The 11634-nt window shown below is 36.3% G+C and overlaps 2 protein-coding genes across 2 annotated transcripts; both read left to right on the forward strand.

Moving 5' to 3' along the window:
* The first annotated feature begins 761 nt into the window (after window positions 1–761).
* On the forward strand, window positions 762–1895 carry LOC105076142 (olfactory receptor 4F21-like). The gene has a single exon (XM_010964158.3). It carries the CDS (start codon window positions 960–962, stop codon window positions 1893–1895), a length of 936 nt encoding a protein of 311 aa, XP_010962460.2. The 5' UTR covers window positions 762–959.
* A 7957-nt stretch (window positions 1896–9852) lies between these two features.
* Window positions 9853–10791, forward strand: LOC105076143 (olfactory receptor 4K3-like). Its single transcript, XM_010964159.2, has one exon. The coding sequence runs from the start codon at window positions 9853–9855 to the stop codon at window positions 10789–10791; it is 939 nt and encodes a 312-aa protein (XP_010962461.2).
* The last annotated feature ends 843 nt before the right edge of the window (window positions 10792–11634 follow it).

Here is an 11634-nt window from a genome sequence, read left to right on the forward strand (position 1 = left end):
AATTTTAGTAAATGATGGATCATTGGGTCAGATTCAGGGTATATCTGAAGATGCTGGCCTTGGAGTGCATACTGCCATGATTAGGAGCATGGATTATGATGGCCTATAGCTCTGGATAAAAGCCCTGGTTCTGACACTTGGTCCATCTAGGACTCAGTTTCTTCATTAATAAAATAAATCTCATAAAACAGCATTTCTATATCGAATTCTATGAGGTTTAAATGAGATAATGTGATTAGTACAAAGTTTTGCATAGAGGATGTACTGATAAATGGCATCTGTTAATATTTGTTTAATTAACATTTTTATTAACAGGTATTCAGGCTTCATATTCAATATTTTTATTGAATATAGAGGTATGTACATGCACTATGATGCTGTTTCATGAACCAAACATTATGAGTAATCACAATCTGAGGACCTTACTTACATGGTAAATCATATTAAAAGAACAAAAACAAAATACATAGGTGAAGCAAGGTGAAACACAAAACAGTTTCAGCCTGGAGATTTCCATTTGACCAGTGAAAAGAGAAATACACTAAAGGGAATTTCCAATTTGGTGTGAGAACATTAGTGTGAAGGTGACAGAATGACTAAGATAACTCACATGGGAGAACACCTAGGTAAGTGGTCAGGGGAAATGTCTAGAAACTTGAGAGGCAAAACAAAACAAAAAAGTAGGAAACTGAAATAAGAAGGGAAGTAACCACATTTACCTGCATTCAAAGTATTCAGTTTTTAATATAATTATTCTTCTGATCACCATAATGTTTCCATATTGTCTTTTTTTCCTTTTTCAATTTTCAATTTCAATTTCAATTTTCCTTTTTCAAAAACCAACCTCAAAAAACAAGCTAGCAGGATGAATAGGAAATCTACTTTTATAGCACTGATTCTGACTTTTCATTACTTTCTCTCCTAAGGTGAACTGAACATCAGATCTTCTGCCCAAGTCAATGGATGGACCAAATGATTCCGTGGTTTCTGAGTTTGTATTGCTGGGACTCTCTGGTTCTTGGGAAACCAAAGTTTTTCTCACACTGATATTCTCCTTCATCTATTTGGGGATCATCCTGGGAAATCTCTTCATTTTGTTTTTGGTAATTTTTGATTCTCATTTACATTCTCCTATGTACTTCCTGCTTGCCAACTTGTCTTTTATTGATGTGGGCGTTGCCTCTACCACAGTGCCCAAGATGATTACAGACCTTTTAAATGGATACAAGATAATCTCTTTCCAAGGTTGTATGACACAAATATGCTTCATCCACATCATGGGAGGAGTGGAGATGGTGTTACTCATAGCCATGGCATTTGACAGGTACACGGCAATCTGCAAGCCTCTTCACTACTTGAACATCATGAACCCTAAAATATGTGTTTCATTTGTACTCACTGGCTGGGTAACTGGGGTGATCCATGCTATGTCTCAGTTTGTTTTCATTATAAACTTGCCCTTTTGTGGTCCTAACAAAGTGGACAGCTTTTATTGTGACTTTCCCAGGATCATAAAACTTGCGTGCACAGATGGAGCCAAGTTTGAGTTCATTGTTGCTGCCAACAGTAGCTTCATGACTATGGGCACCTTCTTCCTGCTAATCCTTTCCTACATCTTCATTTTGGCCACTGTCTGGAAACGTTCTTCGGGAGATTTATCCAAGGCATTTGTCACTTTGTCAGCTCATATCACTGTGGTGGTTCTTTTTTTCACTCCATGCATGTTTCTCTATGTATGGCCTTTCCCCAGATCATCAATTGACAAATATCTGTTCATTGCTGACTTTGCTATTACCCCTGTCTTAAATCCCATTATATATACATTAAGGAACAAAGATATAAAGGCAGCCATAAAAAGACTGAGCAAACAAAAACATTGTATCAAATTTTGCTGATTGGATCTGAGTTTGGAGCTTGAAAACTGTATATCCATCTGCCTTTTGGACATCTCCACTTAGGCATCTTAGATTTAAAACGGACAAAATTGGATGTATCATCTACCTCAATGAACAAAATTCTACTGCTTCTGTAGAGCATTTATTCATTACATTTGCCACCATGGGAAATGTGACTCTACCATGTAAGGTTATTTATTTTATTATTTTAGCAGACAGCAGCAGTATCTACTAAATAATATTTTAGATTGAAATTGTGACTATTTAGACAATAACAAAACATATAATAAAATCCCCTCAGCTTTCCATAAAATTGGAAATAAGCTACAAGCTTGCTTTGGGAAATGTCAGGAATCATCACACTGAATGGGTATATTTGTAGGACATAAATAGCTCTACCTACTTACTTACTTAGGTTGCTTTCCCTTAGAAGACCAAATGACAAAATGTGATTGCAGGTAGTTTAATTGGAAGCTGATCTTTGGAAGCATCAGTAAGGGAATGGAGAACTGATACTGGGAAGGGAAGGATCCTTATATGTTAACGTAACAGTGCAAGCTTATTGTGGTCCTTCAGGAGACTCTATAGATTCTATGACTTAGAATTCTCCCAATTGAAGGGCAAGGTATTTGGAGTATTGTTCATGATTTGAGGATGCACTAACTTCTGGGCATGGCCAGCATTTCCCACAGCAAATATTGTGCATCTATGCTGGGGAACCAGAGAAAAGAGGTGAGATTGACTTTCTGGTGCTGCTGGCAATAAAAGGAAACTTAAAAGCAGCCTCCCATTACTGCCTTGTTACTTAGAGAAGTGCAAATTAAACTTTTTTGTTTTTACTCTAATGAACCCCAAACTGGTAATTGAGCACAGAGAATCAGTGATATAAAATACTTCTCTGCTTTCCACAATTCCCATGAAACCAGAGTTAAAGGTGGACCATTCAGCCATGGGCATGGTTCTGCAAGTCATGACCAGACTCTGAGATCAGCTCCTACAGATGACTATCACCTGTTACACATAAAAGCCAAATGACTTCTGCAAGAAAAAGTGAAATCTTAGTTGCAATACAAAAACCACAGCTATAGATCAAAGTAAAAATTTTGTCACACCTACAAAAAAAAATCAAATGAACCAAAGAACATTTTAAAATTCTACTTTACTTTCATCTCTCGAACTGTTATAACTAAATTCACTTTGAAATTTTGGCTGGCTCTGAATTTGAGAAAAGTACATTATCAGAAATGCTTTCAATTTTGAGAAACACAGAAACTTAAAGATCCCACAAAGCAAAACATGGACAGTGTTTAAACTTTGTTCTACCCACAACACAAAGCTCTAAAGTTTCCCACCCCAGAAGCTACTCTCCACAGTAAATACCTAACACACTGAGGATAACACTATCCCATAAACACTTGTCCAAACAGAAAATGCATTGTTTGTTTTACTGCAATCTGACTGTATTTCAGGCCCTAATTAAAATTTTAAATCAGTTTTATGCGTGAAGAAGAATCCAATCACAGACAATGATGTTTCCAAATGTTATATATCTTATCCTCTAGAACAATCTCAGCTTCTTCCTTTTCTTCTTCCCTCACATTTAAGCCAAATTTCTCAGTATTTCAATGTCAACTTTCCATATATGCCAACTGGGATTTCCTGGAAGTTTGTAAAGTTTCTAAAAACATAAAGAGTTTCTTCTCAGCTACTTCCTGGAACTTCTGGACTCTCTAAGAGCAAAAGACCTCCCTATACCAAAAGCGGTGCCTCTGTACAGTCCTAGAGCTCCCTAGATGTTAAGATTCAGTAAGGTTTGTTCTCACTTTTTGATGCACAATTCTATAGGCAGATGGTCCCAGGCAGAGATATATAATGCTAATTTCCACAAATTTCCAAACAGGAAATTAGTTGATAATGGTAGTGTTTGCCAACAGTTTCTTCAGGAAGAACTTGAATGAACAATACAGAGGGAAACCTCAGAAAGCTATGAAAATCAGTTAGCTGCCATGGAAACAGAATTAAGCTTTTAAAACTTGACAGAACCAGAATGGCACCATGGAAGCAGAAGTCAGAAGAACTTAGCTGTGCAGCGCAGTCCCAGGCTTCCTAACTCTGTGACTTCTTGCAGGATATGCTGCAAGACATAGCACTTAGCACTTCAACGAGAGACCCATTCCATGGGGTCATCACAAAGATCAGGCCCTGCAACGTGAGTGGGACCTTGGCAGGGAAGCATATTCAGGCTCTCTTCCCCTGATTTTTCCTTTGACCTCCACGCATTTCACCCCCTCTTTATGGAAAGTTTTGTCTTGAGTATTTGAAGATAAAAATATAAAATCTTGGAACATAAAGGTGTATTTGTCCAACCTTAAATATCCTGTGCTTCTAAAAATTAATTACTACAGTATCCTTTATCTGACTATTCATATAAATTAATTTTGTAGTATTATTAATACTCTGTCATTTGTAAATCAACATAAAATACTAGTAACACCTTTAAAGGAAAAAATTGAGGGAATATAAAGCAGGCATGGTCTTTGGTGTAATACATGGCACCCAGGATCTCTTTCATCTGAAGCATCTGGGAGTGATTAGACTATGATCTATGAAAATATTCAGTATACCCTTTTGACCTCACTAGAGAAAATTAGATACTTCAACTTCTGATATTTTTAAATTCCAGTCTCATTTTCCAAACTTTGCCACCTGGCAGCACTGTTGAAGGCAGAAAACTATTTTTACATACTATGAGGGTGAGCATAGCCTAAATTAGACAAAACTTTTAAACAACAGTAGCAACATTAATGATAAACACACTTATATAACATATTTTTCTATGGATATTGGCCATTCACTTCATCATTTTGAATATAATTCTTATGAAGATTTGCATTATTATATGAACAATTAACCTTGTGACCCCAAAATCCCACTCTGTGATACTCCAGTGGAAAAAAAAAAAAGTTTAACACATAAAACCGGTACAAGAATGCTCACATAGCTTTACTCTTAATCACTAAAAATTGGAAACAACTCTAGTGTTTCTAAACCAGAGAGCACATAAGTTGACTTGGTGCATCTATACAATGGAACACTACTTACCAATAAAAAGAAACTACTAGCACATGCATCAAAGTGGATGAATCTCAAGTGCAGAGTGAGAAAAGCCAGATGCAAAAAGCAAAAAACTGTATGCTTCCATTTTTAAGGTATTTTGGAAAGAAGGAAACTACACAGATAGAAAAGAGACCAGTGGTTTCCTAAGACAGAGGTATTGTGCATGGTTGAGCAAAAGGACCACAGGAGGATTTGATGTGAAATGAGACTGCAGTGTATCTGGGTGCAATGGTAACCCAAATATATATGTGCAACTACAAAACTCTCACTGGTCTTCCACTTAATAACTATAAGACCTAGGGAAGTCATTTAGCCTCTTTTGCCTGTATTTTTCCTCAGTAAGTGGATATATATGCCATTATGATAACTGTAAAGTGTGCTGAAGCACAAAAGCAACTGAATAAGCATGGAATCTTTATGTTCTCATAAACTTAAAGGTTATGGATTCTAGACCTCAGGATGCAAAATGGCTGGTAAACCAAATAAAGTCATTTGAATGTTTTGAGATCTAGAAATGAAAGAGATAAACAAAACTCAAGAGAGGGAGAAAATGAGACAGTAACGAAGGAGGAGAGGGGCAGGGACAGTAGTGGACAAGAGAAAAGAAAGAAATGGGATTTAGTAAAATAGCCTTTCACATGTAAGTTATTTAAACTCAAAACTGCAAACAAAAAAAATTTAAGAAAAAAAACAAAAACTGTCTCCAACGGAATATGTTGAAATGTACACTTACTGCTATTGACAGAAATAGTAACAGAAGGATGTACTACATGACTAATAGTTGTTACCTCCAAAAGTGGATGAGATTGGGAGGGGACAGATAAAGGGGGCCTTCAATATTTGCTCCAAATACATCTAATTAATTGTTTTCATCTTACTAAATAACTGTATACATATATTATTTCTCTAATAAAGTAGCAAATTAAAAAACATCTATCTACTATCTTTCAATCACCTAGAGGAATGCCTATAATATGGTTCACACTCAAACCATTAACATTAGAACTCTGCTCAAGGTAACATTGAGAATACTGAGAACTAATTTCCTCTTGAGTCCCTGGAAGCAGTTCAAGTAGGTTCCTAAGTCACAGGCGTAGCTTCTAAATGACAAGGACAAGCTGCCTGTCACCCGCCCACCCACATAAATCATCCCACTTCCGCTGGGACTGGATCTGACATTAGTTTACCTTATGACATGGTAGTTACAGAGAAGAAGACAAGTTATAGCCTCCTAATAAACAAAAAATGTAAAACACGTTAAACTTCCTTCCACTACATTTTCAGGTGTCATTAACTGAACTAACTGTAATCTTGCTTTGAAAAGGTGCATTATAGTATTATGCTCTCAAAGTCCAACTTTTCCACAGGAAAAGGGGAAAACTAAGGATCCCCAAGGCGCATGATAGGCAAAGTCTTTCCACATACTTGGCTTTACTTAAGACACAGACATGAAAGTTTCCAAGCTCAGAGTGTACTCTAGAGCGTACATTTGCCATAAGGAGGAGGACGCACTCCCATCAACACTTGCCATGGCAAAAATTAATTGGATTTCATTTCAGACTAAAGGTAAGTCTAGAGTAAGCCTTCTCAGTCAGGGACAGGGATCGGGTTTCAGAGGTGACCTGTGCAGGGTGAGTATATCCCAAACTATCTGATTTTTGAGCTTTCACTTTCAATGCCTTCCCCTATTTTAAGATTTAACTCCCCCCCTACAGCAGGTTTTCCATACTTATCTACGGTGATTACAGTTCTGAATGTGCTATTTAGTTAATGTGCTTATAGGAAAGATTATGAGTTTTCTCTTCCAACTAATCCCTGGGACTTCTGGATTCCTAACAGTATTTCCACACGCTAACAAAAAACACTGCCTTTCTACAATCTTAAAAGTTCCCAGATGCTCAGGTTGATGAGATCAGTTCTCACAGACTCTCCAACTTATCCTGATGTTTTCCTAATTCCTTTTGGATTTTACGTGTTCTACCATTGATCAAAGTACTAAATGGAGAAGAGCCTCAGTCTAATATTAATAGGGCTATTTACATTTGTTTGTGTCTTAGTTACCTCCTTATAGAACAAAATGCCTTATTTTAGAAATCTGTTTTACTTTTCTTAGTCTTCTTAAAATCAGATTCCTACTAGAAGCCATTTTTAGTGGGGAAGTTATACTGGAAACTTTGAAGTCAGACAAACCTCAGTTTATATTCCAGTTCTAGTACTTTCAAACTTAAGACTTGGCAAAATCAAGTTTCTCACCTGCAAAAGGGCAAGAAACATGATTATTAAAATAATATGTGTGTACATAGTTTATGTGATATGATGTTATGTGATGTGATGTTCTTACCAAAAATAACAAAATAAAATAATTAAATTTACTGGTGAGATGATAGTCACAAGGACATAACCCACATGTTGATTTTCATTTATTAAAAAAAGTCTTACTTGTTCTGAGAAAAAGAAATTGAGAAAATAAAAGTAAAACCCAGTAGGAAAATGTACCAAAAAACAAACAAAAAAAATGGTAGCAGGCACTTTAAACAAAAAGAAAGGCAAACAGTCTTTAAAAGTAGGGGGGAATGCCTAATTTCACAATAAGAAATTAAATCTACATTTAGATGCCATTTCTCATCGCCATATTAACAAAACATTGTGTTAACAAAGAGTGGAAAACCAGGCAATTCTGTACATTGCTGGTTGAAACACAAAATGTTTTAAGCCCTATGGAAGGAATATCTAACAAAATAGACAAAGGTTTATAAAATGCTTAACATAGATGGTATGTTACATTTTGGTAACATTTTGGTACATAGATGGTACATAAAATGTGCTATCTAGTCAACTTTAACACTTCTCAGTCTCTAAACTGAAAATAATAATAGGATAACAGAGAGTGATGAAGAGAGACTAAAGAAGAAAGATCTAAGTGTCTATGTGAAAGGATCAGTATGACCAGCACTGGAAAGGTGAAGCTGCAGGGCATAAGTAGGAAATGGTCAGTTTAATTTAAACCATGAGCAGAAGAAAGGAGTTTGGAACCATGGATGCCAGCAAATATGTCTGTAGAGAGAAAAAGTCCTGCTTGGATACGTCTTATAGCTATTCTATGGCCTCTTCCCCTTTAGATTATACTGAATCTTCAAAGAGGTATAAACAGGTCATCATTCACTTAACAAATATTTATTGGTTGCCTACAAAAAGACATGGCTCCCTCTAGCCACCAAGAATACTGTAGTGACCAAGAAACAAAATTACTTTCCTTTTGGAGCTTACACAATAAACACATCAAATAAATAATTCAATAAAATAAGAAAGAATGGGAAAAAAGAGGGAAGGAAAAAACCCAGGAAGACAGAAAAGCAGGAAGGAAGGGAGGGAGGAAGGGAGAGAAGAAGGAAAGAAAAAGGACTTTGCTTTCTGACTTAAAGAAAATAGGCAATACATACATTTCCATAGAGCTCAATTTAAATAATCTAAATGAACAGTTTAAGAACAAATGAAGTTAGACTTTATATTTTCTCCCATTAAGAATAGTCATGTGTGATTTCCAGTCAAGGTAGAGAGTAGTAGGACCACGAACTTGCCTTTCCTCACAACTACAACAAAGCCACAACCGACTTCTGAACAACCATCGAGAAAAAAGACTGGAGCCTAGCAAAAAAGATCTGCTTCAACTGGAAACATTGAGGCAGAACCACAACAGGAAGACCTCTCTCTCCAGAAGGATTCACAGAGAGGCAGCCAAGCAAGAGCGCACAGACCCTGGAGCCAGGCTCTCTAGTTTGCAGACTAGCTGGGCCACTTGCTGAGCAACTCCAGGTAAGCCATGAATGTCAGTATGTTTCAGTTTCCTCATCTGAAAAACAGGGATAGTAATAGAATCTTTTGTGAAGACTGAATTAGGTCACATGTGTCAAGTGCTTGGAAGAGTGCCTGGCATATAATAAGAATGATAAAAGTGTCAAAAATTATTATTATAACCATTGAGAAGAAAAATCAACACAGAGAAATATGTAGATAAAAGAAACATGGACGAGTGTTTAAAAAAAAGTCATGTGTAAAACTAGCTTTCATTCGTCTGTCCTTTAAGCTACTCTCAAAAAAGAAATCTCTGTTACCAGTGAGGGCAAAGGACCAGTCAATTTATGTTAAGTAAGTAGAGTTACTCAGGCTATGGAATATATAATATTATGGATATACTCTCTCAAGGGGGGATTCAAAATGCATTGAAATATTTTGCACTAGAAAAGTCAGTACCTGAGGTCTCTTTAAAACATAATAATTTTTTCTCAAGTCAATTAATGAACAGTTTTTCCCAGAATTTGTAAATGACTTTGGTTCAATTCAGTCTCCTCATATATATCAACTTAGCAATAGATTTGTTTCTAAGAAGCATGTATTGTATGAGAAATGTAGCATTAGGTTATTGCCCTAAATATAACTTGAAAAATTAAAACCCTCTAAATATGTTTTAGGCCTATGCATTCTCCCTGCAGAAGAACTAGATTCAGGCATTAGATAAATTGTTTATGGAATACATTACAATTAACACTTTTAATCAGAATATTCATTTTTGACCCCCATAAGAACAATACTTCAGATGGATAAAGGTTTTGACCTGCCCTTCTACACTTAGCTCGCCTCCTTAGTCACAAGACTGTGTCCATCTATAAATTCGATAAAACTTTATTTTCAATTTCGAATTTAGTACAATGCTAATGTTTCAGTTTTGCACTTGAAAAGTATTTGTCTGCTCTACTCTCTAGCATCTGAATATTAAGTTCCTCTTTCCATTCTAGAAGTTCTTAGTTCATCTCTTCTTCTGGTTGCACTACAACTGTACTAAATGGAGGAAGCAAACCAGTCTGTGGTGTCTGAGTTTATTTTCCATGGACTCTGTAACTCAAGAGAGCTCCAGACCCTCCTCTTATTGCCATTTTCTACACTCTACCTGATGACTGTCATGGGCAACCTTTTTGTTGTGTTCCTAATCATCACCCACTCTCATCTGCATTCCCCAATGTACTTCCTCTTAGCCAACCTCTCATTTGTTGACTTCTGCCTTTCCTCAGTAACCACCCCTAAACTGACCACAGACTTCCTAAAGGTTAATAAAACCATCTCCTTTGGGGGCTGCATGAGCCAGATCCTCTGCGTACACTTCTTTGGAGGGGGTGAGATGGTACTGCTTGTGTCAATGGCCTATGACCGTTATGTGGCCATCTGCAAGCCACTCCATTACTCCAGCATCATGGACAGGCAAAGGTGCATCTGGCTAGTTTTCATATCATGGATCATTGGCTTTGTGCATGCCATCAGTCAACTAGCTATGATTTTAGAACTTCCCTTCTGTGGGCCCACAATAGTGGACAGCTTCTTCTGTGACATCCCTCTGGTGATCAAACTAGCCTGCATAGATACTCATACTCTAGGAATATTGATAAATGCTGACAGTGGGGTCTTGGCTACAACTTGCTTCATTCTCTTGTTCATCTCCTACACCTATATTCTAGTAATTGTCCGCCTTCACTCGAAGGATGGGGCATCCAAGGCTCTCTCTACTTGTACTTCCCACATCATAGTGGTGGTGCTGTTCTTTGGACCCTGCATCTTCATCTATCTGTGGCCACTTAACATAACTTGGGTGGACAAGTTTCTTGCTGTGTTTTACACAGTAATCACGCCTCTCCTGAATCCGGCCATTTACACACTTAGAAACAAAGAGATTAAGAATGCCATAAAGAGACTGATAAGTCAGCATATGAATTCAAGGGATAAGTTTTAGATTTTTCATGTAATCACCAATTCCACAGTGGGCTCCCCAATTTGGCCACATTCTGACCTGTAAACTAAACTGGAAATATGTTCATATCTGTAAGCTGTAAGTATTCCCAGGTAATATGGCTTGATTTATTCCATTAAGAAAATATATTCAAATCCAACATTTATATTTTTACTGCCTGGAGGGAATAATAATTAGCTTAAATATTCCTTTGTATGTGATAAAAAATTACTATATGATAACAATAATGATAATGATAGTTTTAAAATAATAATTTCTACAATGTACTAAACACTACTGTGTTCCCAAAACCATACTATGCATTTACGTAGGTTATGATTACTTACTAAATCACTTCGAGTTAGTTATCATTATTCTTATTCCCAAAAATACATTATTTATCCACTGTAACTTGAACTTTGCTAGAGAAGATATTTGAGTGGTCTGTATCCAGTTATAAAACAAAAAGATAAGTGAATCAAGTCATAATACTATTGCACTTACATTCCACAGCAGAATCACTATGATTCAAGTCTCCAAGTCTTAACTGTTGATTTAAAGGTGGAGTTTCCCTTAAATTTTTCTCCAGAATAAGACATGGAGAAGTATTTGTAATCCCTTGAAACATTATTTTTTCTTAAGTTAATAAATGATTTTTATGATTATTGTTTTACCTTACATTAAAGAACTCATAAGGATGCATTGCTTCAAAGCAAAGGATATTTAAAGTGAAGAGAAAAAAAAGCCAAAAGAAACCATTAAAAAAAAACAATAATTTAAGAAGATGTGGTATATTTATACAATGGAATACTACTCAGCCATAAAAACCGACAACATAACGCCATT

Source organism: Camelus bactrianus, chromosome 6 (assembly GCF_048773025.1).
Source record: "Camelus bactrianus isolate YW-2024 breed Bactrian camel chromosome 6, ASM4877302v1, whole genome shotgun sequence".
In the NCBI taxonomy this organism is placed as follows: domain Eukaryota; kingdom Metazoa; phylum Chordata; class Mammalia; order Artiodactyla; family Camelidae; genus Camelus; species Camelus bactrianus.